This window comes from Mastigoproctus giganteus, chromosome 8 (assembly GCF_048544385.1).
Source record: "Mastigoproctus giganteus isolate SK-2022 chromosome 8, ASM4854438v1, whole genome shotgun sequence".
Lineage (NCBI taxonomy): Eukaryota > Metazoa > Arthropoda > Arachnida > Uropygi > Thelyphonidae > Mastigoproctus > Mastigoproctus giganteus.
The window spans coordinates 183,648,734-183,676,314 of NC_143582.1; the positions used below are offsets into that span (position 1 = coordinate 183,648,734).

At 36.6% G+C, this 27,581-nt stretch overlaps 1 protein-coding gene across 7 annotated transcripts in view; it reads right to left on the bottom strand.

The window, feature by feature from the left end:
- The window catches only part of LOC150082055 (TBC domain-containing protein kinase-like protein), a 311,436-nt gene that overhangs the window by 269,345 nt on the left and 14,510 nt on the right, over window positions 1-27,581 (bottom strand). For all 7 annotated transcript variants that reach the window (XM_090379947.1, XM_090379944.1, XM_090379948.1 and 4 more), the window contains one exon: window positions 22,980-23,180. In XM_090379947.1, the coding sequence (XP_090236073.1) occupies window positions 22,980-23,175 (196 nt within the window). In that variant the 5' untranslated portion in view covers window positions 23,176-23,180. The remainder of the gene's footprint in view (window positions 1-22,979; window positions 23,181-27,581) is intronic.

The following is a 27,581-nucleotide window of genomic DNA, read 5'->3' on the forward strand; positions in this document are numbered from 1 at the left end:
TGAGTAGGAGTGTGTTATAGGCCTAATAGCTTTAATGAGTACAACAAACAGTTGTGCAGAGAAATAGAGTCAGCCAGTAAATCAGAATGTCTCGTAATGGGGGATTTATCTTTCCAGAAATTGTGGGTTGGTCACTTGCATGCTAGCAAGACTTTTGTGGATTTATTGGATGATTGTTATCTACCGCATCATGTTACAAGGGGCAACCAAAGGGAGGAATATTCTTGATATGATTAATAGCAATGATTATTCATGCATTAAGAATTTGCAGATAAAGGAACCACTAGGTGACAGTGATCACAGTGTAATGAGGTGGGATTTACTTTAAGATGTAACTACCACCAAGGGTAAAGGGAAGGGTTTTTGTTTTCGTAAAGGTGGCTACAGTGGTCTCAGACAGTTTTTAAATTCTATACAGTGGGATCAACTGATGATGATGGACATAAGATGAACTAATGAAGCTCGAGCAGCGAAGAAAAATGCATGGGATGCATATAAATTAGCAGGTGACACAGAAGCCTATGGCAGATATAAGCTAGTCTGTAATCAAATCACAAAGGAGGTTAGGCAGGCAAAGACTGATTACAAGAAATCCTTGGCAAAGGATGCAAAACAGCAAACAGTTCTTTACTTATGTAAACTCTAGAAGGAATGGGATGAATCAGAATGGTCCACTTAACATAGATGGTTCAACTATAGATGATCCTGCTGAAGGAGCTGATAAACTGAATGAGTATTTTGCATCTACATTCACACATGAGGGGTTATTCAAGAAGGGGAATGCCAGAAGTTTATCAAACTAACGGGGAGCTAAGTGATTTTATAATAACTGAGAGCAAATTGGAGGAGAAATTGTTGAAGTTAAACATAAAAAAGGCACCAAAAGCAGATGAAATCTATCTATTTATATTGAAGGAGGCAGCAAGGGAAGTAAGCAAACCCATAGACTTAACTATATGAGCATCCTTGGAGTCAGGGGAGGTCTCCATGAACTAGAGCTGTGCAAATGTATCCCCAATTCACAAACGTGGTGCAAAGAGTGACACAAATAAGTACAGACCTGTTAGTTTAACTTCTGTTCCAGAGAAAATAATGGAGTCACTGGTTAAAGAGGTGGTATAGGATAACCTAGAAAAGACAGCAGTGATAGTTGAGACATAGCATGGGTTTGTTAAGGCGAAGTATTGTCTGACCAATTTGATTGGATAGTATATTGGTGTGCAAAACGTAAGGACCAACACTATTTCTAAACGCTACAACCACAAAATCTTTACTTAACGTACTCTTTACTGATGAGAGTAGATACAGTCTCAGCAGCAATTCTGGATGTCAGCTAATCTGGCGAGAGGTTGGCTCATGGTATCACCCCGCAAACATCACTGAAAGGGATCGATATGGTGGTTGAGGTGTTCTCATCTGGGGAGGTGACATTTTGGATGGACGTACACAACTCCAGATCACGGAAGGCAGTACTGTAAGCCGGTGCACACTACTCTACTGAGGTAATACTTCCCCATGTGCGTCTGTTCTGAGGTGCCATTGCCCAGAGTTCGTGTTTATGGATGATAACGCCACACCCCATTGCACTGCAGCTGTCGATATGCTTTTGGAAAGTGAGGACATTGTTCGTATGGATTGGCCTGCCCGTTTCCCCCAATCTAAATCCCATCGAACACATATGGGACACTCTGGGGAGATGCCTAGCGGCACGTCCACACCCACCAGAAAATGTTCACCAGCTGAAAATGGCGCTGACAGAGGAATGGACGGATGTTACCACAAGAACTTATCAAAAACATTGTTCTAAGGATTGACAGAATGTGCAAAGCCTGTATCGACATTAGGAGTGGCCATATCTCCTACTGAAGAACACCTCTTCCCCTTGTTCCATCTTTGGCAGTGATGCATCTGTATCATGGCAGCCAGTGATATGTTGCCATTTTTGAATAAAGTCCCTCTGTACCGTTTTGTGCCTTACAAGTTTCCTTTGGTATGCTTTTCCCATTTGCAGGCCACTCCTATGAGAAGCTAAAGGCGAAAACCTGACTAGTCCTTAAATTTTGCACACCAGTGTATGATGTGATCAAAAAGGAACTGGATGAAAAAAATAATTTTGATATCATATACTTGGATTTCTGGAAAGCCTTTGATACTGTTGCACATGGAAGATTGCTGTATAAATTGGAGCAGTATTGGCATTAAGGGCAAGTTGCTGCAATGGATAAAGGGATGTTTGAGTGGGAGACAGCAGATTGTTTGTTTTGTTTTGGTTTTTTTTTTTTTGTTTTTTTTTAGTTCGTTGTTGGCGCATCGGCTTCTGTGGCCATAATGCACCTCCCAAGGTTTTTGCAGTACTCTAATCCAAGCCCGAGGTGGGATTCGAACCCGCGACCTTTGGGTTGCCAGGCAGGCACTTTACCCACCTGGCTAGCCCGGTCAGCAGAGACGGCAGAGAGCGGTATTAAGTGGACACTGCTCTGCGTGCACTAATGTTAATAGTGGAGTCCCTCAGAGTTCAGTGCTGGGCCCATTGTTGTTTTGTGTATTTATCAATGATATCTATGAAGGTATATCAGGCTTAATGTCCAAGTTTGCAGATAATACAAAGGTTGGCAGGATTTGTTAATGACAGTAAAGATAGTATGCTGCTGCAACAGGATATAGAAAAGTTAGGAAGATAGGCTGAGAAGTGGCAATTGAAATTTAACATTGACAAATGCAAAGTACTGCATATGGGTAACAGTAACCCAAGAGAAATGTACCAACTATGTGCTAGTACACTCAGGGAGTGGAGAATGAAAAAGACCTGGTGGGTAATTGTGCAATCAGATATGAAGTTCTCTGAGCAGTGCAGATGGGCTGCCAGAGCAGGTCTTGGAGTTTTGTCAATGATATATAGGAATTTTGCTAGCAGAGACAAGGTGGTGATTATCCCTTTGCATAAGGCAATGGTCAGGCACATTTAGTACTGTGTACAGGTCTGGAGGCTTCATTTTAGGAAAGATGTAGAGTTGGTAGAATGAGTACAGAGAAGGGCAATAAGATTGGTGAGAGGAACAAAGGGGTGCACTTACGAAGTTCTCTGAGAAATTTTGCAGCATCTGGAGACTAGGCACCTGCAAGGCGATCTGATTGAGGTGAATAAGGCCTTGAATGGTTTGAGCAAGCTCAATGCTGACGGGATACTTCCTCTTGCTCAGATTAAGAACTTGAAGTTGCATAGATTCAAACTGAGGAAAGACAGTTGTAGAATAGATGTGCGGCAGTTTGCCTTTAGCCAGCGGTTAGTTGATTGCTGGAACAGACTTTCCATCTGTTGTTGTGGAAGTTGGTAGCTTAAATAAATTTAAGGCTGAACTAGTCAAACATTTTGAGTGACCGGATGAGTGAAATGGGAAGGGGTTTTTTTTTTTTTATTTTGGCTGATGCTGTATAAGCTTGCTTTCTTGCATCATATGCCTCAAAAAATGCTAAAATGCTAATAAAAAACTGCTGTACAAACTAGAGCAATCCTTCATTAAGAGCAAGTTACTGCTATGGATAAAGGAATGGTTGAGTGGAAGAAGACAGAGAGTGGTTATCAATGGGCACTGCTCTTTGTGGACTAATGTTATTAGTGTAATCCCCAATGTTCACTGCTGTGCTCATTGTTGTTTTCAATATTTATTAATAATATTGATGAAGGTATGTCAAGCTTAATGTCTAAGTTTGTTTGTTTGTGTGTTTGTTATTTGGTTTTTAGGAGCATTAGCAACTAAGGCCATATTGCTCCGGGATATGCGGTGGTCATTCCCTGACCTTTCCGCATCCTCTGTATTTGGTGGTGATGGGCTCGAACCCCGGTCTAATCAAGAAGCGTGTACTACGCACTGCTGCTCCTTCCCACCTGGCTACGGAGACGCCATCTAAGTTTGTAGGTAATACAAAGATCAGGGTGGTTAATAACAATAATTAGGGTGAGCTACTGCAACAAAATCTATGAAAATTAGGTCAATGGGTTGAGAAATGGCAGTTGAAGTTTAACATTGACGAATGCAAGGTACTCTACGTGGGTTGCAGTAATCCTAGATTAATAAACCAATCTAGGATTACTGCTACCCTCAGGGTAGAGGAAAATGAAGATCTGGGGCAGTCAGTATGACATTCCATGAGCAGTGCAGACAGGCTGTCATAACAGCTCATGAGGGTTTTTTCAATAATATACAGAAACTTTGCTATCAGGGATAAGGAGGTGATTTTCCCTTTGTTCAAGGTCATGGTTAGGCAGCATCTTGAGTACTGTATACAGGTCTAGAGGCCTCACTTTAGGAAGGATATAGATCGGCTCGAACAAGTACAGAGAAGGCAATCAGATTGGTAAAGGGAACCTAATGGGTGTTCTTACCAAGAAAAGGCTTCAGTTCTGCAAATTGCAGTGTCTGGAGCCTAGGCACCTACGAGGAGATCTGATTCAGGTGTTTAAGGCCTTCAATGGACTGAGATAGCTAAACATTAAAGTCTCAACTAGAGGCATTCTTCCTCCTTGAGACTACACGAGGGGAGCATAAATTCAAACTGAGAAAGGGTGGTTGCAGTATATATGTGCGGAAATTTTCCTTAGACCAGCGGGTCGTTAATTGCTGGAAAAAACTTCCATTTGTTTTTGTTGTGGAAGTGGATGGTTTGAATAAATTCAAGGAAGAATTAGGCAAATTATTGGAGGAGCTGGGTAGATGATGTGTAAGGTTTTTTTTTTTTTTTTTTTTGTTGATGCTTTATAAGCTTACTTTCTTGAATCTTATGCCACTATTAATACTATCTGCCACTACTATTACTGTTCGCAGGGGGGGAAACAAGGGGAAAAAGTGTGAACAATTATTATATAGACCTGTAAGCTTGACTTCTATTCAAGGGAAAATAATACTCAGTAGTTAAAAAGTATTGCAGGATTATCTTAACAAAAACGGAATTATACAGAAATACCAATGTGCATTTTTCAATGGGGATTCTAACTGAACAATCTAATTAGCTGATTGATACAAATAACAAAGGAACTGAATGCAACCAACAATTTTGACATCATACATTTAGATTTCAGTGAAGTTTTTAATACTGTACAAATTAAATCAATGTGGAATTAGGTGGAAGTTACTGCTGTTATGGATAAAGGAATGGTTAGGGTGGCAGAAGATAGAGGGTGATCATCTGCCCCTCAATGCAACACAGAAGGCAAACAGTGTTTGGAATCCAGGCACTTGCAAGAAAACGTGATTAAAGTGTTTACAGTTTTAAACAAATTAAGTAAACTTATTGACAATAGTATTCTTACTCTTTTTCAGGCAATACATACAAGAGACATGGTTGCCATCTGGTGTTGTGGAAGTGCATAGTTTGAATAAATCTAAGAAAGAATTACACATATTACTAAATGGGATGAACAGATGAGGTGGGTAGTGTTGTTTTTTTTTTTTTTTTTTTTTTTGGCTGGTGCTATATATATTCTTGCTTCCATGCATAATTTGCCAGTATTATTATTATTTTATTATTGTTGCTCTTATATTATTTCTCCCTGATTGGGGGCTCCACCTCGTGATGGGTATTGCAACCAAGTACACAGGGTGGTTATTACGCCTGGTGTTACTGTTGGTTGTTATTATTATTATTATTAGCCCAATTGCAGTGGAATCACCGAAGAGTAAACATGTCTACTGCATTCACGCTCTTAGAGTAAATTGGAAATCTTTGTCATTTGTAAGTGTAATATTCTTTATTTTGTTGTTTATTTCGTGCTAGTGTATTAACTGAAATATCTTGTTATAACTGTCTCAACTCCAAAGGTTGGCAAATATGAGTCACAATATTTGCAAAAAATGTAACCTACTGCTGCATGTGCTAGAGGTGGTATGTCATGGCTGCAACAATGGATATTATTATCGATGCTCATTGAAAAAAGCAACCTATAAAGGAATGGCAAAACAAAAGAAACAGCAGTGGAGATGCATAATGTGCAGGAAAGAAAAATGTGATGTTTCCTACTCGGCAGAAGAATACACGATTTGCTGCATACATCAACTAGCAAATTAAGACTTAGAGGTTACACAAAAGTAAATCCAGTAAAATTCATTTGCTGGATTTACTAATAGAAATTGTACCCATAAAGAAACAAATCGAATACCTGAACACAGAAGCTGAAGATATCAAGAAATCAATTTCATTTGTATCTGATTCCTTTGACAAAATGCAAAAAAGCATAAGTAAACTACAGGACTCCAATGCTGCAATCAGTAAACAAATTGTGGATCTGGAAGCTTCATTCAGGCAAAATGAGGAAAATTCCAATTTATATGACTTAAGAATTGACTCAATAGAACAACAGCTTTTAGCAAATAATGTAGAAATAGTAGGATTAACTCGATTAGCAGGGCAAAATCTAGAGCATGTTATACAGCAGCTAGGGTTTGCATTACAGCTACAGCACAATTAAGAAGAAGTAGTACATTATTATATACTTAACAGTAAGAAAAAGAATGCTAAGCCTACACTAACTGTGAAATTTGGAAATAATGTAGTAAAGGAAAAATAGATTAGAAATGCAAAGGAGGTCCCAACTGACTGCAAATGATGTCTATCAGAACAATAGCAATATTCCAATCTTTATAAACAACCACTTAACAAATTACTTTAAGCAGTTGTTTTGGGAAACAAAACAATTAGTAAAAACTCATAGCTATAAATTTTTATGGTTAAAACATGGAAGGATTTATGTAAAGAAGAATGAATCATCAAGAGCCATAAGAATTTTGAGTTCAAAAGAACTACAGTATATAAAATGGATCCTTTTATTTTGCAATTGAAATTTTTTGAAATTCAGAGCTAAGGTAAAATTAAGACATCAGATATGCTTTTTGAGGACTCAATTTTTTAATTCACCTTTACATTTTTTGAATAATCCGAATATCAAAGAACAAAAATCAGTTCTTTCTGGTAGCTTTAAATAGTAGGTCATTAAAAAAAAAATTGGTTTAACTTCTTGCAATATATAAATGCAATGAAAGAATTTATTTCATGTATAGTTTTATAACAGGGGTTAACATAAAAAGTAATGAAATTTCTTATTATAACATACAAGGTTATGACAAGGTCTATATGCTGAGAGAATTTAGAAAAGGTGGAAGAATAATAATATATTATGGAACATGCTTTAAGGCAGTACAGGTTTACCACTAAACTCAGTATTGTGAAAACTGTTGTATGAAATTATTAGGAGATTCTGAAAACACATTCATGATTTGTGCTTTTTATAGGCCACCATTAGATTCTATAAACAGTTTCCTAATAGAATTAGATAATACAATTTTGCAATAGCATGACATTCAGGCTGATAAGACTATACTTGTAGGAGATTTTAATATTAATTTACTTATCAGTAAATCTGATAATGTAATGCTCAAATACTCTGCGATCTTAAACAATTATGGATTTGAACACACCTTATTTGGAATAACTAGGCAACAAAGGATGGAGGGTAATAGAACAGTAAGCTCTTCTTTAAATCACTTTATAACAAATATAAAGTTGAAGTATACTAATTCTTACATACTATTAAATCAATTTTCAGATCACAGTACATGTATACTAATAGTGGATATGTACTCAAAACAATATCATGTGAAGAAATAAGATCAACAAATGTTAGGACAAAAAAATTATTTATCATCATAGGTAAACTGAAACAAAACAGATATGTTAATACAAGAGCAAGCATCTTACACAACAAGTGTAAATGTCTTTTCAAATAAGATAATACAAATGATAAACGATTTGAAGTTTAATACAGAGAGAAAAGTAAATTACTCAGCTTGCAACATAAACTCTAGGAGTATGAGAAACAAGTTTAAGAAACCTTGGATGACTAACGAAATAGAATTAATGGTACAAAGGGATAAATACCTCAGGCAGTTATAGGAATTGTCCAAAGGCAGAACATTATCACAATTACAAAACACTTAGAAATAAACTGACAGGTATGATTAAAAAACAAAAAAAACACTTATTACAATCAACTTTTTATGGATAAGCAAATAACTCAAAAGGATAAATGGAACATTATAAATGACCTGTTAAGTACAAGGAAGAAATTATCAAGGGGAAATCAAATTAAAACACTATTAGAACAGATTTCTGGTATAAATAAACAACATGAGGCTGAAAATTGGTTTTCCAAGGCTATATTAGATCTCAAAAGGTATTATGTTCATTATTGCCAAAAATTTTTTAACCAACAAGATAGTCTTCCTGAGATGATGAACTCTTGTGTAGTCTTAACTCCACAATATACTGAGATTCTTAAGATTATAGAACAGTTGAAGATCAAGAAAGCTTGTGGACTGGACTGTATTACAGTAACCGAAGCAAAGAGAAATAAAGAACAGTTCTCTGTTCTCTTGGTGGAGCTTATAGCACAGATGTTAGAGTCAGGAAGCTATCCAACTAATTTTTTCATTTAAGGTAATTCCAATATATAAAATGGGATCACCAGATGACTATTACAATTATAGAGCAATAACAATACAGTCAGTTATAAATAAGATAATAGAAAATTACATTTTTTTAAATTAGCAAATACTTACATCAATATGTTTGGTAAAACACATGTACGTGTATTATTACACCACTCTAAATAATAAATAGGGGATGCCTTGACATGACTTCATTCTGCAACAGATTCGATATTGTTGCAAAATGAGGAAAAAGCAAATGTAAATTTTTATGTAGAGAGAGAGAACAAAATAGGTTGGTGGAGGCGTTTGTCTGGCACTTGACAGTGGCCACTCTATTCCAACAACCGGTGAAGTAACCACGTGGTTCTCAGAAATGAAAGGTTGAATTTGTGAAAATCAAAAGACTTAAAAATGAACAGATGAAAGTGAGGGGGGGTCAAATTATATAATTAATAGTGACTTGCATGGGCATCAGGAAGGTGAGGTATGATATAATATGCTTGTTCTTTTGCTACAACTAAACAAATTGGAGACTAATCAGGTTATCCAAAATATCCTGTAAAGGGCATTAAGTAGGTACCTTAAATGCTTTAATTATCTTTATATTTTATAGATAGATATAAATATAGGCACCAACATTGTCAACCTTAATCTGATCACATTTTCATGGGAGTGGCAGTGTACCTGTGGACACTGTCACTCCCATCCTTGATAATTTCCTTCAGTTTCCTTCATGCCTTGAAAAATTGTCTGAAATGTTTTGTCATACGGCTGCAACATACTGTGACTTTGGGACAAGTTTCGCTCTTTTTCACAGTTTCCCATGGCTCATGCAGTACTCAGAAATACAACTATTTTAAAACTTAAACCAAAGGAAATAAAGTATGGTGCATGACTAGGAAGTTTAACTTCGTATTACAACATTTTACAATGTAGGCACCTATTAGAGAAGTTCGTTCAGCCAGCAAATCCACGTAATTGGCATTTCCCCAATCCTCATAGATACTGGATAACCGAGCTATTATTGTATATGAACAACACTAAATACTGCAAGTCAGACTTATTTATTGCAATATAGTTATTGCAATAAACATTGCAATATCAGAACATATTGAATTTATGCAATTTGTTTAACTGAAGCTGAATGGTTTTATATGAAAACTTTAAATTTGAATTACAAATTGATAACAGAACCTGGTGTTGCCATCAAGTAAAAGGAAAATTACTGATCAATTAAATTAAATTTGTACACTTTACCAGGTTTAATTTTCAATCATGGTTATCATTCTGCTCCCATTGAAGACCAAGGCCGAGTATTCTGCAGTACTGCAAACTGCTTTGCATCTTAAAATAATACTAAATTTATAATCTTGGTGCGAACTCTTAACATTCACCAAATACACATTCTAAAATATCTTTGAATATAGTTGGCTTTTCAAGATATAATGCTTGAATTTTATTTGGATTATTAGCAATATCTAGTGTTATATATATATAACAGGCCTCTGTAGCCAAGTGGTCAGGAGTGGGAGTACAGTAGCACAATCTTTTTGAATAGACTGGGGTTCAAGCCTGACTGCTAAATATGGTCGATCTGACAACCCGCACTGGACCAGCGTGGCAGATTATGGTCCATTTCCCTCAACATGAATTGTTGAGGAGACTTCCATCCTGTAGTGGATTGATAATGGCTGCAGTTAACTTTTAACTAGTGCTATAATGCATTACTTTATAGACCTTTTCTTTTGCTAATCCTTTCCAAATTCATCAGTACACAAGTACATATGTATATTTACATTTCTTATGTGTAGACCCACAGAAGTTCATATTTATCAAGTTCATTTCAGTCAAGTTCAGGACTTGTGAGTATTAATTAAACAAGAAAAATTTTTAGTCAGATACTCTTATCAACACTTTGCAACTGTACAGAATTTTCATAATTCTCATTTAAAATATTAATAAACTTTTAGTTTTGTTGTGGTAGATATTTGATAAAAGATGATTAATACGCATTAATCATTTAGGCCTGGCGTAGCCGAGTGGTCAGGAGCGAGGGCGCATAGCACGCGTTCCTTAAGTGGACCGGGGTTCAAGCCCGTGACTACTAAATACGATAAATATTTGTACTGACGATTTATTGTAAACTCTACTGACTTGGTTGTCGTGCCGGAGTATAAACAGAAAATTTAATTAATCCAGTCAGTATGAGAAAGATAACTGTGCTATTGAGAAATTCAATAAATTTCCCTCACATGATAATAACATCACTGAGTATTGTTTTTCATACAGTTACATGCCATACAGTTTGATATATAAAGAAGAAGCGTACATTAATATATTGAAATGGTGTGTGTTCTGTATTCCATTTTATTATCCCACCATTTATCTTTGAATTTGTATCTCTCTCCCTCTCTGTATACACTAGTATTTAGGTAGTATTCTCAGATAGATAGTATTCAAAATTTAAATTTAGATGGTATTCAAAGATAGACAACTATCTTTGAGGCAACAGCTTGTCTAAGAACTAGAGCCCACAGTGCAACCTGGCGGCTATGTTAATTCTCAATAAGATCAGAAGATCTAAAAGCTGAGGGTTAGTCTCTTTTCAAATATATATATATATATATATTTTTTGGGCAGAACTGTGTATTACTCATGAGCAATTGAGACTGACACAAAATATATATATGTAATATTGTCTGTTATTGTTAAACCTCTATTATAGATTACAATCAAACCTCCAATAATGATACCTATCATTCAAGCTTTCATTCCAAAATACCTATAATTCTTAATGAACCCAGTTATTACTATTACTATTAGTAGTTCTCCAATGTAAAATGCCTTCTAAATAAACAAATCAGCATCCTAAACTTGCACAATTAATTCTTTTAAGTTCTTATTACACTACATACCTATTATTCACAATTTCAATTTGCAATACCCAGTATAATTCATAAACTTGCCATTCACAATACATTTAAGCATAATACCTATAATTCATAAGAAATGAAACTATCATTCAATTGAATCTCTGCTACTCAATTACCCTCTTTACTCAATCTTTATTTACTCAATCTGTCATTATTAATAATGGAATTACTTTCTAGTTTTTTTTTTTTTTTTTACATTTGTTTTCAATATATTTTAATTTCCCTCTTTACAAATTACTTTAAGCCTTTCTCTCTTTTTTTTTTCCTCTATCTGTTACATATGTTCTCTTTTTTCTCTCTTCTGCAACTATAATACTATTCTAAATACACACTTGCTCATTCTCTCACACGGGCTTGACCCACGATCACTGAAAGCACATGTATTTTTTGTACCCTTGTGTTTAGCCGCTCAGCTGCAGATGCTATTAGGAAGATACAGAAAATTTAAGATTTTTATCATCAACCAATTAACACAGGCTCATTATTTTCAAGTTATACCTCACAGGTGTAGCACTGATACTGCAGAATTAGTCAGCCTTCTGTGGCATCCTAATCAGCAAGATAATCATTGTCTGCTACATGTTTTTTTTTTTTTATATGAAACCCCAAGCACAAGAGGTATTAAAACCTATAGTATGGATTGAAGGTTGAGAAGATTAACAAAGATACCTGTTGACATTAGACTTGAATTTCCATAAATTGCAATTTTCAGGAGATATGTGCGAAGGGAGGTTGTTCCAGAAAACAGAAGTCAAAAGAATAAATGAAGAAGAAAAGTTGGTTCTGTAAGCTTGAAGTTGGACAGTAAAAGGACGTTGACTGGCTGCAGAACGTGTTCGGACTGGTTTGGAAGAAAGAGCGGGAATTACAGAAGCCAACTCAAAGGAACAGTGCTGCCCAGGGAAATATCTATAGAAAAGGCATGCAGCAGAAACAGAACGTCTATGAGACAGAGTTGAGAGACTGTTAGAGAAGTCATTAATTAACCTAACTGCCCTCTTTGAATGGAGTCTAGAAGCCTGAGAGAGGCTTTGGGGTCACCTCCTCAGATGTGGGAACAATATTCAACAGTAGGGAAGATTTCAGATTTGTGCAGAGTGAGCAGCTTTTTGGAAGAAAAGTAATGCTGTGAGTGAAATCGGCTTATGGATCAACACCGATGGATTCATACTGGCAATCATTGATCAGACGGAAGGTTACTAGATAGTTTAAGAGAAGTTGGTTAATGAATTTCTCCATTACTTTATAGCCGTAAAACTACTAAACAATCAATCAATCCATTACTTTATAAAGAGTAGAAGTGTAATACACAATAATTGGATGGGAAGGCTTTTTAGAAACTGGCTGGATATGAAGGAATTTCCAATTAGAAGGGGAAAACACTGGTGGGATAAGAAAGTGTAAAAAGGCAGCAAAGAACAGGAGTAAGCTCAGGAGCCCAGGTTTTGAGAAGAAGTGGAGAAATACCATTAGGACCTGGCACTTTCTTGACATCAAGACTGTTCCAAATTCTTCTGGCATCCTTTTGAAGAAAGGATGCCAGAAGAATTTGGAACAGTCTTGACTACAGGAGGCATTGAATGGAGTGTACTGGGAATGATAGGAAGTAATTTACCAAGATCATCAGTACACGAGTTAGAAACAAAATAGGATGTTATCAGGTCAGCTTTATCTTTAGCTGAGGTGGCAACAGAACATTTCGGTTTTGACAGAGGTGGTAATAAAGATGGGCAAAAGTTACAGCCTTTAGCTTTGGCAAGAGACCAGAATGTTCGACATATCATTTGAACAAGAAGCAAGTTTTCCACCTGTTTAAAATCTAGTTTGTAATGATTAGTAGCTGTATTACAATTATTGCAAGCTTTTGTGTAGGCAGAAAATGAACCTGGAGATTTGGATGCAAGCCAATTCCGATATGCAACATTCTTATCTTTAACAGCCTTAACACATTTACTATAAAATCAAGGTATAAGATGGAGTGTGGAATAAAGGATTTTATTACTACAAGAATAAATTCACTGATTCGATTTGAGCAAACATTGACATCAGAAGATTTGAAACAGTAATCCGACCAAGGAAAAGAAGAAAAGAAATTTTGTAGATCATTCCATTTTCCATTCTTATAATGCCAAACAGCACAAGGTTGAGAATGTCTATGAGAGAAAGGCCACATTGGAGAAGAGATCATCTCCAAGTTGTGATCTGAGGTACCTAGAGGACCACTTACCTCAACTGTCTACTTAAATGGAGTGTTTGTGAGAAAAAGATCAAGCAAGTTGGCTGCATGTTTAGAATTGTCTGGTATTCTGGTAGGTAAATGAACAATCTGTGCAACATCATTAATAATTGCAAAAGTCTCAGCAACTCGAACAGTTTGTGTCCATGTGAGTAGAAAATGGAAGCCAGCTGTATTTCTGAACATTAAATTCACCAAGGAAAATTACCTAACTTGTAGGAAAGTTGGACTGGAAAAAGTCAAGTTTCAAAGTGAAGAAGTCAAAGAGTTCAGAGTGATTAGCATTAGCATTAGTAGAGGCATTTGATGCAAGAAAGCAAGCTTATGCAGCATCAGCCAAAAAAAAAAAAAAAACACCCACTTCCACTTCACCCCTCTGTTCGTTCAAAATACCTGTCCAGCTGAGCCTTAAACTTATTCAGGCTATCAACCTCTACCACAAGGGATGGAAGTCTGTTCCACCAACCAACCACCCGCTGACTAAAGGCAAATTTCCGCACGTCTATCCTACATCTGTCTTTCCTCAATTTGAATTTATGCCCTCTCAGGTGATTTTTCTGAGCTAGAGGAAGAATCCCATTAGCATTGAGCATGCTTAAACCATTCAAGGCTTTATACACCTCTATCAGATCACCTCGCTGGTGCCTAGTCTCCAGACACTGTAATTTGCAAAACTTAAGCCTTTCTTCGTAAGAGCACCCCTTTGTTCCATTCACTAATCTTGTTGCCCTTCTCTGTACTCGTTCCAGCAGCTCTACATCTTTCTTGAAATGAGGCCTCCAGACCTGTATACAGTACTCTAGGTGTGGCCTGACCATTGCCTTATACAATGCTTATACAATTAGTGCAGTTCAGAGAATGATAGAGGCATCAGATGAATTTGACAGAATGGGGTAGAGTGATTTTAAGCCAGAGAAGATCAAAAAGAGGAGATTCCAAATTACTGTGTCTAACAGGGAATATCAGTGTGGACATATGAACAGTACTGCCTTTGAAGCAAAAGGAATCTTACAGTGAACAATTAGGACAACTAAGACGAACAGTGGTTGAATCAACTGATAATTGAGATTCTGTTAGAAAAAGTATGTGGGGCTTGGCAAATTATAAGTGGAAATGGACATCATTGAGATTGGAACTGACACCACATATACCCCCAGGGGCTCACATCTGGTGAGTATGGGTTTGGCACACCCAGGGTCCTGAGATGGATATCATCATTCTTCTCTTTTTTGTGATTCCCTTCTTCTCTCTCTCTCTCTCTCTCTCTCTCTCTCTCTCTCTCTCTCTCTCTCTCTCTCTCTCTCTCTCTCTCTCTCTCTCTCTCTCTCGGGGTAGTTCAGAAATTTTTTTTTTGGCTGGTGCAGCATAAGCCTCAGGCTTCCTTGCACCATAAAGCTAATAATAATAATAATAATATGGACTGTTAAACAACTCTATTCTCATATCAGAAGGGTAAGAGCACACAGACATTATTAGAGAATTTAGTGGATTCTTTTAACTTACATTTAAACAACAATAACTTCATAATGATTCTTTTTATAGATTTGACCAAAGCATATGATGTAATTGATATCTCAATATTGCAACAAAAATTACTGAAATATGGTATTAGGGGAAGAATCAATCAACTTTTAGCATGTTATTTAACCAAAAGAAAAATAACAGTTGAAATAGAAAATACAAAAGTAAAATCATATAATGTAAAGAGAGGATTACCTCAGGGCACTCATGCAGGTACAATAATGTTCAATATCTACAGGGTGTCTCAAAAATATTGGTACAAACGTTTAGGGGAGGTAGGTAACATCTAAAGGAATGTGAATCGAATAGGAACCCATAACCGGAAACGTCATGGGAAAGTAGTAGCAGAGGCACAAGAAGCAGAAATGACACAAGACAGTAATTAGTGGCAAACATTTATTTGACATATTAAGAATGGAGTACGAGATGGATGCATTTCATGATGTTACAACAGATGCTCGAAGGTTCCACCATGGACGTGATGCATGCGTGACACCGATGCAGCATGGATTGGCAGACATGGTTGAACACACCTGGAGTTTCTTTGACAGTAGCAGCAGCGCAGACGCGTCTCACCACGAGATCCATTTCCGTCTCCACAGGCGATTCATACACAATAGATTTGAGGGCCCTCCACAGAAAGAAATCAAGGAGGCTCGATAAATCAGGTGAGCATGGGGGGCCAGACAACGGGTCCACCACGGCCAATCCATCGACGCCCAAAACGCCTGTTCAAATGGTCACGAACACACCTTCCATAATGGGCAGGCGCCCCGTCACGTTGAAACCAAATATTGCATCTCACATTTGCTGGAACATCGTAGAACTTGTAGAACTTGTTCAAGAAAGATCCGATATTTAGCGGAGTTCATGCGGGATGGTAACAGGTATGGGCTGACTAAGCAGTCACCGACCATACCTACTCACACATTTATTGCGAAGCAATGTTGTGCCACATGGGGGTGCACACCGTGTGGGTTGTCGTGAGCCAACACATGAGCATTGTGCTGATTGAATAAGTTGTTGTTATTTGGTTTTTATTAGCAACTAAGGCCATATTACTCCGGAGATATGCGGTGGTCATTCCCTGACCTTTCCGTATCCTCTGTATTTGGTAGTCATGGGCTTGAACCCCGGTCTAATCAAGAAGCGTGTGCTAAGCACTGCTGCTCCTGCCCACCTGGCTATGGAGGCGCCATTGAATAAGCCTTCCCAAGTGAAATAAGCCTCATCCGTGACCAAAACATAGGCTGGAAAATTCAAGTCTTGAACACTTTCTTGGAGAAACCACTGCGCCAAAGCCACACATGCAGGATCTTGGGGGAACAGAACCCTTTGGAGATGAAAGGGTGTAAGGAATCGTCGTGCCAGACACGCTGTATCATCCCAATGAGACACTCCTAAGGCAGAGGCAACGGCACATGTGCTGGTAGCAGGATTATTCTGGATGGCATTCAACACACTTTCTTCCATGGCAGGAGTTCGTGTCGAACGTGGTCTGCCAGCACTACTCCTGTTACCTCTAAATGACCCATAATCGCCCAAATTTTGATGCACACGTACAAACAAATGGTGGTCCATTTGTTTGTGCGTATCATCAGTTCATATATCGATGCATGCTCTTCGTGCGGCGATTCTGCTTGAATGAGTAAACCAGAAATTTTCCCTCTCGCGAACTGATGAACAGCGCCGTGTACTGACTTATTGTGATATTTCCGGTTATGGGTTCCTAAACGAATGTGAATCGTTTAGGAACGAATGTGAATGTGATGTTACCTATCTCCCCTAAACGTTTGTACCAATATTTTTGAGACACCATGTATATAAATGACATATTTGAGGTAATTAAGAATTCCTTTATAAAAATTTATGCAGATGATATAATCTTATATACAGTTGGAAAGAACGTAACAAAAATGACTAATATACAGCAGGATGTAATGCATTTGCAAACTTGGCTACATGATAATAAATTAGCACTAAGCTTTGAAAAAACAAAATTTTTGGTAATTAGACCTCCTCATAAAATCTCAGATAGTCATCCCTCTATTAAATTACTTAAACACGAATGCCTTCATGATCAGAATTTCCAGAATTGCAAATGTCAAACTGTGGTAGAAGTTTCAAATCACTGTTACCTTGGGTTATGAACTGACTACAGTCAGTTCATAACCCAAGTTGGGCAATTCATATAACATCTTTGTGGTGCCTCCGTAGCCAGGTGGGCAGGAGCAGCAGTGCATAGCACACACTTATTGATTAGACCAGGGTTCGAGCCCGTCATCACCAAATACGGAGGATGCGGAAAAGTCAGGGAATGACCACCACATATCCCCGGAGCAATATGGCCTTAGTTGCTAAAGCTCCTAAAAAACCAAAAAAAAAACAAAATAACATCTTTGTACAAAAAAAATTAGATTTTATGTGTACTTTTTTTACTACATTAAGAATATGTTAAATCTTAGAACAAAAGTTACCTTATATATATATATATATTTTTTTTTTTTATGTGAACCCCAAACACGAGAGGTATTAGAACCTATAGTACTCAGTACCGTGCTTGGGTTTAGGTTATGAACTTGTATTATGCATTAGTGGACTCACAACAAAATTATTTAGTAAATGTATGGGCACGAGCAAATATAATTGAAATAAGGGTAATAAACAACTTAATTAACAGGATTTTGAGACTTTTAATGGGAATAAACATTTGGAATGACCTGAATAAGAGAAGGCAATTTTTTTTTTAAATATAAAATACTTTATCCAGTTCAAAAACTGAAGTTAAATTTAATCTTAAAAAATCTAAATATTATTTTTGAGGAGTTGAATGTGCAAAGGAATTTTTCACATAATTTAAGGAACCCAAAAGCAATCTTTTTGCCTCACCATAGGGTACTAAATAGATTTGGAGACAGGCATACAATGAATATAATAAACAATTTGTTGGCTAGTGTTGAGTTCAGGCTCAGGATAAGTTATCCTATCTCCAAATTAAAATTCCTAATAAGAAAATTTTTGATACTTAATGATTCAGTAGATTAGAATTGCTATGCAGATGAATTGCTATCTCTGTTTGCAGTGTGGAATGTACAATGTATTGTAATTTCATTATCTTTTCTGTTAAATAACAAATTTGTATGGAAAAACTGTTGTATGTGAAGAATTATAACTTGTTGTCAAGAAATTTACTTTTCCTAACAAGTTCATTTATTGTAAACAAATTCTTTTGATGAAAATAAATTGAATTGTATTGTATTGTATTATTAATCAATAGGGGCTTAGAGGGGAACAGGTATCCTGTGTGTTATCAGACACTCAGCCTAAAACACTGATGGATCCAATATCTCTCTATTACAGAAGATTTAGGAGAAGTCCGGTTGGCCTGCCTCCCTAAAATCCACTCATGCACACCTTCTCGATGGTAAGCCCTGTTACGTCACTTAGGTGGCAACGAACGTGCAGAGTGGTTCTCTTCAAGACGCCTGATCAGCGCGAAGAGAAAAAGACCAAACCCTCCAGCAATGAGAGCACAACAATACAAATGGCCCTCAGTCCCCAGCAGCTTTCACTCTCCCTCTTACGGCAGCGAGAGGATCAGAGTGGAAGCAGAGGGTGCTAAGAATATCTGGGTATGACCAGGCTGCCATGCACGGAAATTGAACTTGGCCTGTTATAATGTACGATCACTCATCGGTGAAGACAGGATATTAGAGCTGGAAAAGGAATTAGAAAATGTGAATTGGAATATCATCGGTTTGGCTGAAACAAGAAGAAGAAATGAATCACTTATAAGTTTATCAAGTGGAAATCTGCTGTACACCAATCAAAACAGTGAAAGGAGTGAAGGTGGAGTTGGGTTTCTGGTCCATAAAGATTTTAAAAACAACATTTTGGAATTCAAAAGTACATCACCAAGGGTGTCAAGACTAATACTCAAGATTTCTGAGAGGTACAAGCTAAAGATTATAATGATTTATGCACCAACATCGAGCCATGATGATGAAGAGGTTGAAGAAATGTACACTGAAATTGAGAGTCTTCTAGATGAGCAGAAAACCCACTACACTATTATTATGGGGGACTTCAATGCTAAGGTTGGAAAAAGGCAAAACAGCACAGAAAGAGGAACTATAGGAAATTTTGGAATTGGTGAAAGACTTGTGGAATTTGCAGAATCTCAAGGAATGTCAGTAATGAACACTTTTTTCAAGAAAAGGGTGAACAGAAAGTGGACATGGAAGAGTCCAAATGGATTAACAACTAATTCATCCTCACTAACAGAAGATATATTGTGAATGATGTTACCGTCCTGAATAAGGTAAATGTTGGAAGTAATCACAGAATGGTAAGATGTACACTTGATATAGATGTAGGAAAGGAAAGGAAAAAACTGACTCGAGTAAATAATACAAAGGTCTTTGAAATAACAGAGGAGGAGAAAAAGCAGTATGTACTGGAACTTAAGAACAAGTTTGAGCTTCTGCAGACTGCTCAGGACCAAGATATCGACGAGGAATATTACAACTTTCTGAAAGTGATAAAGCCCAAGAAACCTATAGGGAAACAGAAATCCAAAGAAGAAAAAATTAGTCAAGAAACACTTGTCATGATGAACCAAAGACGACAAATGAAGAGCAAGAAAAACACTGACAGGGAGAAAATTGAGTATACTGAGTTATGCAAAGCCATTAGAAAGAGACTCAGAGAGGACATAAGAAGATTTAACACAAGAAAAGTAGAACAAGCATTAAGGGAAAACAAAGGATTTAAATCAGCAGCCATGAGCAGTAATACAGAAAGACAAATGATACTGAAACTGAAGAATAGCGATGGTGTACTTATAAACAGCAGAGAAGGCATAATTCAAATAGCAGAAGACAACTATAGAGAATTATACAAGGAGCGAGGGAATGATACCAGCAGTGGGGAAGATGGATTGCAAAGTAGCAACACATACGACATACCCGATATTCTTCCTGATGAGGTAGAACATGCATTGAAGAAAATGAAGAATCAGAAAGCCCCGGGGGAAGATGAAGTTACTGTAGAGTTGTTAAAATTGGGAGGAAGAGACATAACACAAAAACTGGCAAGGCTCTTCACAAAGTGCATTAGAAAAGGTGTGATGCCTAAGCAGTGGAATAATGCAATCATAGTTTTGCTGCATAAGAAAGGAGATAAATCAGAAATTGGAAATTATAGACCAATTAGCTTGTTATCCCATATCTACAAGTTGTTCACAAGGGTCATTACTAACAGATTAGAAAGAATACTTGATGAGAATCAACCGAAAGAGCAAGCTGGCTTTAGGACAGGATTCTCAACTATGGATCACCTTCACGTAATATCACAGCTAATGGAGAAAGCAAATGAATATAAAACACCATTATGCCTGGCATTCGTGGATTATGAAAAGGCGTTTGACTCCATACAGCATAAGGCAATGTTTCGGGCACTGGAAAGACAAGGCATAGATACCCCATATATTATGATTTTGAAGAAAATATATGAGAGTGCTACCTCCTTTATCAGACTAGACAAAGACAGTAGGAAATTTAAAATCGAGAAAGGAGTTCGACAAGGAGACACAATATCTCCGAAGCTGTTTACTGCTGCCCTTGAGGAAGCTTTCAGAAGATTAGACTGGTCGCAGAAAGGAGTCAATGTGAATGGAGAGTACCTAAACCATTTACGATTTGCAGATGACATTGTGGTCATAAGCCACGATCCCAAAGAATTAGAGGAAAATCTTAATCAGTTATGCACAGTTAGTAAGGATTTTGGACTAAAGATGAATATGGCTAAAACAAAAGTAATGATGAACAAGTATGCCACGGAAAGGGAAATAATGATTGAAGGAGCAGTAATTGAAAAGGTGGAGTCATATACTTCTCTGGGACAAGTTATTAGCTGTAATAATGATAAATGGCTGGAAGTCAAGAGAAGAATAAATTTTGGATGGATAGCATTCAGGAAATATAGTCACATACTGAAGAGCAATATCCCAGTTTGTCTGAAACGTAAAATAATGAATCAATGTATACTCCCCACCATGACTTATGGAAGTGAAACTTGGGCACTCACCAAAAGAATGGAAGAGAAGCTAAGAACTACACAGCGAAGAATGGAACGAATTATATTGGGAATTAGAATGTTAGATAAGAAGAGAAACACATGGATTAGGCAGCAAACTCAAGTAAAGGACATTCTTATCAAAACTAAAGAACTAAAATGGTCTTGGGCAGGACACATAGCTCGAAGACATGATGACAGATGGACTAAGAAAATAACAGAATGGTACCCAAGAGGAGCTAGAAGAAAACCTGGAAGACAAAGGCGGAGATGGATAGATGAAATTCATGAGTTTTTGAGTAGTTTGAGTGGATGGCCAGTGCTCAAAACAGAAGGAACTGGAAAGTTGCTGGAGAGGCCTTCATCCTGCAGTGGATTGAAAATGGCTGATGATGATGATTAATCAATAAATATTTTATTGGTTTAATAATTAAATGTAAATTAATGCCAAATTAAATGAAACACTGATTTATTGGAAAAGAAAACAAATAACAAATTTTAATTGTTTTTAATGACTTCATAAAAAGTCAAAAAATTTTTCATTTATTGTTACCCTGATTATATTTTGAAATGTATTTGTTTATATATACCATTTTACTCTATTATTATATTTTCAATGTTTTTTAAATTCATATATAAAATTTTACTAATTATTTTTCTTTTATTAAACTTTATTTTTAATGCATTTCTTAAATGTTTCAATGTATTACATTAGTTTATTATTGCAGACATCCCACACATTATTATTACTTGGTGCTAACCTGTTATCGCCATTTAAATAAATAAATGAGGCAATCTGATCACAAAACAAAAATTTTTATTATTTCAATTAAATGAAGATGATATAAGGCATTTTGAAAGTAATCTCAATTTATAAATTATGGCAGGTTAATGTTGTTACAGTGTGCTGGAGTATAAACAAGAATAAACCAAAAAATTTTGTTGAAAAATACAATAAATAAATTAACAGGGTAACATCAACAGAATTTCTAAGTGCAAAGTGTCCAAGAAATTTGGTTACTAATATCACATATAAAGCGCTAACATATTATGAAAGTTCTTCAGAAAAGCATTAGTGTGGAGATCATGATTCAGCCAAAAATTCTAAAAATCATTTAGACTACATTAATTAGCAATTATGTGAAAGAAAATTATCTCCATTAGAAAATATTTATGGCAAGAAAAGGAAATTTGAAACTGTTAACAGAAAAATAACCTATTGTATGTGTTACTTTGTAGCTGATATAATGAATACTCCTATTTACTACTCAATGATATTGTCATCCAAAATATTGTTAATAATTCATACTTAAAAATTTTGTTAATAAAAAAAACTTAATTTTGCTTGTATTTTCCCAAATTTCTGTTTTGTATCTAAATGTTTTTTTTTAACAAAAAAAAATCCAGAATCTTATTACCTTGAAGTTTAGAGATGGTAGTTAAAAATGATCTCAAATCACCAAAATAAGGCAGTACTTTTCCAAATTAAATTACTCAGAAGTTTGAACTGTGGGAAACGTAAATTATTAAATAAAATGACCAGACCCATGTAAGAATCTTCATACCATTAGACAGTGAATGTCCAAACTACTGCATAAGCCTTTTCCTTCCGTGACACAACTCTTTTAGATCCGTGGAAGAAAACATTGCATAAAATTTTTGGATAAAATGTTTATTTTGACAAATATCAGATTTCAACCGTCTTATTTATAATGATCATTTAAACATACAAACCATGTTTTCCACGTAGAACATCAAGATAAAAACATAATCGCCCGTGTACAAGTGTCTTTAAATTTTGAAAATGTCCCAATATACGAATGGAATTGGGAGTAAGAGGTAATCCATTAATGCCGCAAACATCAACTGCATGTGGGGAAGCAAAAAATGTCCAGGCTCCAAGTTCAGCTGATCCTAACTTTTGACTCATATTTTCTAAAAATGAAATGTAAATGATAGTGTATACTATAACCTTAAAGGATTACCATAAAAATAAATACAGTATATAAATCTAATTTATATCATATTAAATATTTAATACAATAATTCAGATTATTTTATATTTAAAAATCACATTATATTAATTGAGAATGAAAGCTCTATTCAAATTTATAAATTTTTAAAAACAGCTTTGAAGATTATTTTGAGCCTTATATAAGCTTAATCACACTAATATCTTTTAATCAAGTTTAATCAATGAACCTAATTAAAAGTTAAATGTAAAAGATTAATTTTAATTTAATTATCAATACATATATAATGAGATTATTAATTTAATATAATTCTTGTGGTACCAAATGATGTTTCGGACAGTTATAGACTTAAAAAGTATCCATGCATTACTCTGAAAGTTGCTGTTGTTAAAACCACTGCCAAAGACAGATTCAGTGGGGCACAGTTGTTCCAGGGTTCCAAATTCTCAGTGGAGATAGACCAAAATGTGTGCAACTTGTGAAATGTTTGCAGATCTTTCTGGAACAGGACATGCAGAGTGTGTCAATAAATTAGGTGCCAACTCAACGTTCTGATGGGCTTCTATGAAATTTTGAAGAGTAGGGCACATGCCATCAAAGGAATTAAAATGAGGGCCCATCAAACTCTCAGCTGCCCAACCAGGAGTGGTTAAAGGATGAAATAGGCACACGGCCATATTTAAATTTGGGGCCCCTTTAATATATATATTACACACATACATATAAATACAAGTACTACATAGATTTTTAAAAGAAACTTGTTTTTAGAGTTTACTTCATCCAAACATTGATACATATTTTTCTGTCATCCGTAAAAACTATTACTATTATTAGAAATTTTTATCACTACTTCAGAAAATATTTACATTGAAAATGGTGCCCCCTCTTCAGGTGAGGCCCTGGGCCATGCCAGTTTGGCCATAGCATTAACACGGCCCTGTGCCCAAATAAACACCAGAGCCCACTCTTGTGCATCGGGTAACGCAACAGCACCCTTCAGGGAAGAATATGTTAGTCCCACAGGAGCTAGTTATTGTTGGTGACTATTGTTGGGGAGAAGGGAAATATATTGTGCAAAAAGAAAGGTGGAATAGGACCAGGGTATGTCTGCCAGGGGGCAAAAGTTGATGACACTGTAGAGCAGATATTATCTTTTAAGGGCACAAAGGGTGATACTGTTGTACACGTTGGCACTAATGACATTAAGAGTAGATCTGCAGATTTACTTAACAAGTACAGGTCAATGTTGGAAAAAAGTCGCGAGTTAGGGTTAAAATTGCAATTCTGCCCAGTCATGATAAGAGTGAGTATATGATGAGAGCCATGTCAATCAATTTGGCCAAGGAGAGATTCTGCAAGGCTCGTGGGGTAGAATTTTTCACAGAATGGTCTGGGCTTGTTAACAGGAGAGATTATTTCAACAGGGATTCAATATACTTAAATAGAATGGGTGCAAGAATATTTGCTGATGCTATCAAGGCAGTGTTAGGTGGATCGGAAAACTGCTACCATGGGGGGGGGGATTCAGAGACTAATAGATTAACAGTAACCACAGGCAGAGGTAAAAGTGATTCTTGTACTGTGTCTAGTGGAATGAGCAGCAGCCTGAAAAGTGAGGTACTGAGGATTTCAAGGACTGCTGGGAGTCATTATGGAACAAGTAAATACATGGGTTGTGTTAAGGTAACAGAGAGTAAGAATAGGGGCATGTATACCTGCACATACACCAATGCTATGAGTATAGTAAATAAATTTGATGAATTTGAGGTGCTGGTGAGGACATTGTAGGATATCAGAGACATGGTATTACACACATAAAAAGCAATGCAGAATTGGAATTTGGGGAGTACAATCTGTATACAGAAAGGATAGACAGGATAGGAAGGGAGGAGGGGTTATGTTGTTAATTAAGAAAAACATAACATATAAAGAAGTGCATACAGTTGACATAGATGGACAGTGCAATGCTGAGTCAGTTTGGTGTGACATAAGCACTGGGAAAGAAAAAATGAGGTTAGGTGTTTGTTATAGGCCTAATGACTGACGAGTACAATGAACAACTAAACAGAGAAATAGAATGGGCCATTAAATCAGAATGTCTCATAATTTGGGATTTTAACTTCCCAGGTATTGACAGGAACTTGTGGTTTGGCCACTCGCACACTAGCAAGGCTTTTGTGGATTTACTGGATGATTGTTTTCTACAGCGGCATGTCCGAGAGACAACCAGAGGTAGTAATGCTCTTGATCTCATTATCAGCATTGATTATTCATGCATTAATAACCTGCAGATAAATGAACCACTAGTGACAGTGATTGTAGTGTACTGATGTGGGATATTTACTCAAAGACGTAACTATCATCAGGGGTAAACAGAAGAGTTTTTGCTTTAGTAAAGGTGACTACAGTGGTCTCAGACAGTTTCTAAATTCTCTGATGACGTTACTAACAGCAAATTCCAAAGAGGAAGCATTCAATGAATTAATCTTGGACGCTACTAGGCTTTTCATATCAACTAAAAAATACTGTTCAAAGTTTAGGCCTAAATGGATCTCAGATGAACTAATGAGAGTCATGGCAGAGAAGAAAAATGCATGGGATACATATAAATTATCAGGCAACAAAGAAGCCTATGGTATATATGCTAGTCAGATGTAGGATAGACGTGCAGAAATTTGCCTTTAGCCAGCGGGTGGTTGGTTGGTGGAACAGACTTCCATCCCTTGTCGTGGAAGTTGATAGCCTAAATAAGTTTAAGGCTCAGCTGGACAGGTATTTTGAACGAACAGAGGGGTGAAGTGGAAGTGGTTTTTTTTTTTTTTTTTTTTTAGCTGATGCTGCATAAGCTTGCTTTCTTGCATCAAATGCCTCTACTAATGCAAGTCTGTAATCAAGTGACAAAGGAGGTTAAGCAACAAAGGCAGATTACAATAAATCTTTGGAAAATGATGCAAAGAAAAAACAGTAAAGACTTCTTTACTTATAGAAACTCTAGAAGGAAGGGGGCGAATCAGACTGGTCCACTTGATATCGATGGTTGATGATTCTGCTCAGGTAGCTGACAAACTGAATGAGTATTTTTCATCTACATTCACACACGAGGAGTTATTCAGGGTGGGGAATGCCAGACGTTTATCTAAATCTGGCAGGGAGCTAAATGATTTTGTAATAACTGAGAGCAAAGTGGAAGAGAAATTGCTTAAGTTAAACATAAGTAAGGCACCTAGGGTGGATGGGATTTATCCAATTATATTTGAGGCAGCAAAGGAAGTAAGCAGGCCCTTAGCCATGATTATGAGGGCATCCTTGGACTCAGGGATCCTTGGTCCTGGGGAGGTCACCACGGACTGGAGATGTGCACGTTTCCCCAATTCACAAAGTGGGATCAAAAGACACGAGTAATTACAGACCTGTTAATTTAACTTCTGTTCCAGGGAAAATAATGGAGTCACTGGTTAAAGAAGCATTGCAGAACAACCTAGACAAGGTTATAATTATAGTTCAGCCACATCATGGGTCTGTTAAGGGGAAGTCTTATCTGACCAATTTGTTTAGATACTATAATGTGGTCACAAAGGAACTGGATGCAAAAAATAATTTTGATATCATATACTTGGATTTTAGGAAAGATTTTGATACTGTTGCACAAGGAAGACTACTGTACAAGTTGGAGCAGGATACATTAAGAGCAAGTTGCTAATGCTAATGTTATTAGTGGAGTTCCCAAGGGGTCCATGTTGGGCCCAATGTTCTTTTCTGTATTTATCAATGAAGGTATATCAGGCTTAATGTACAAGTCTGCAGACAATACAAAGGTTGATAGGGTTGTTAATGACAGTAAGAACGGTACGCTACAGTAACAGGATCTAGAAAAGTTAAGCAGACAGGCTGAGAGGTGGCAACTGAAGTTTAACATTGACAAATGCAAAGTACTGCATATGGGTAGAAGTAACCCCAGAGAAATGTACCAGTTGTGCAGTACTACACTCAGGGTGGTAGAGAATGAAAAAGACCTGGGGGTAATTGTGCAGTCAAATATGAACAAAATAAATGAGCAGTGCAAACAGGTTGCCTGAGCAGGTAATGGGGATCTTGTCAATTATATACAAGAATTTTGCTAGCAGAGACAGGGATGTGATTATCTGTTTGTATAAAGCTCTGATCAGGCCACACCTTGAGTACTGTGTACAGGTCTGGAGGCCTTTTAGGAATGATGTAGAGTTGCTAGAACGAGTACAGAGAAGGGCAACAAGATTGGTGAGATTAACAAAGGGGCGCTCTTACCAAGAGAGGTTTAAGTTCTGCTGTTATTGTTGTTATTTGGTTTTTAGGAGCATTAGCAACTAAGGCCATATTGCTCCGG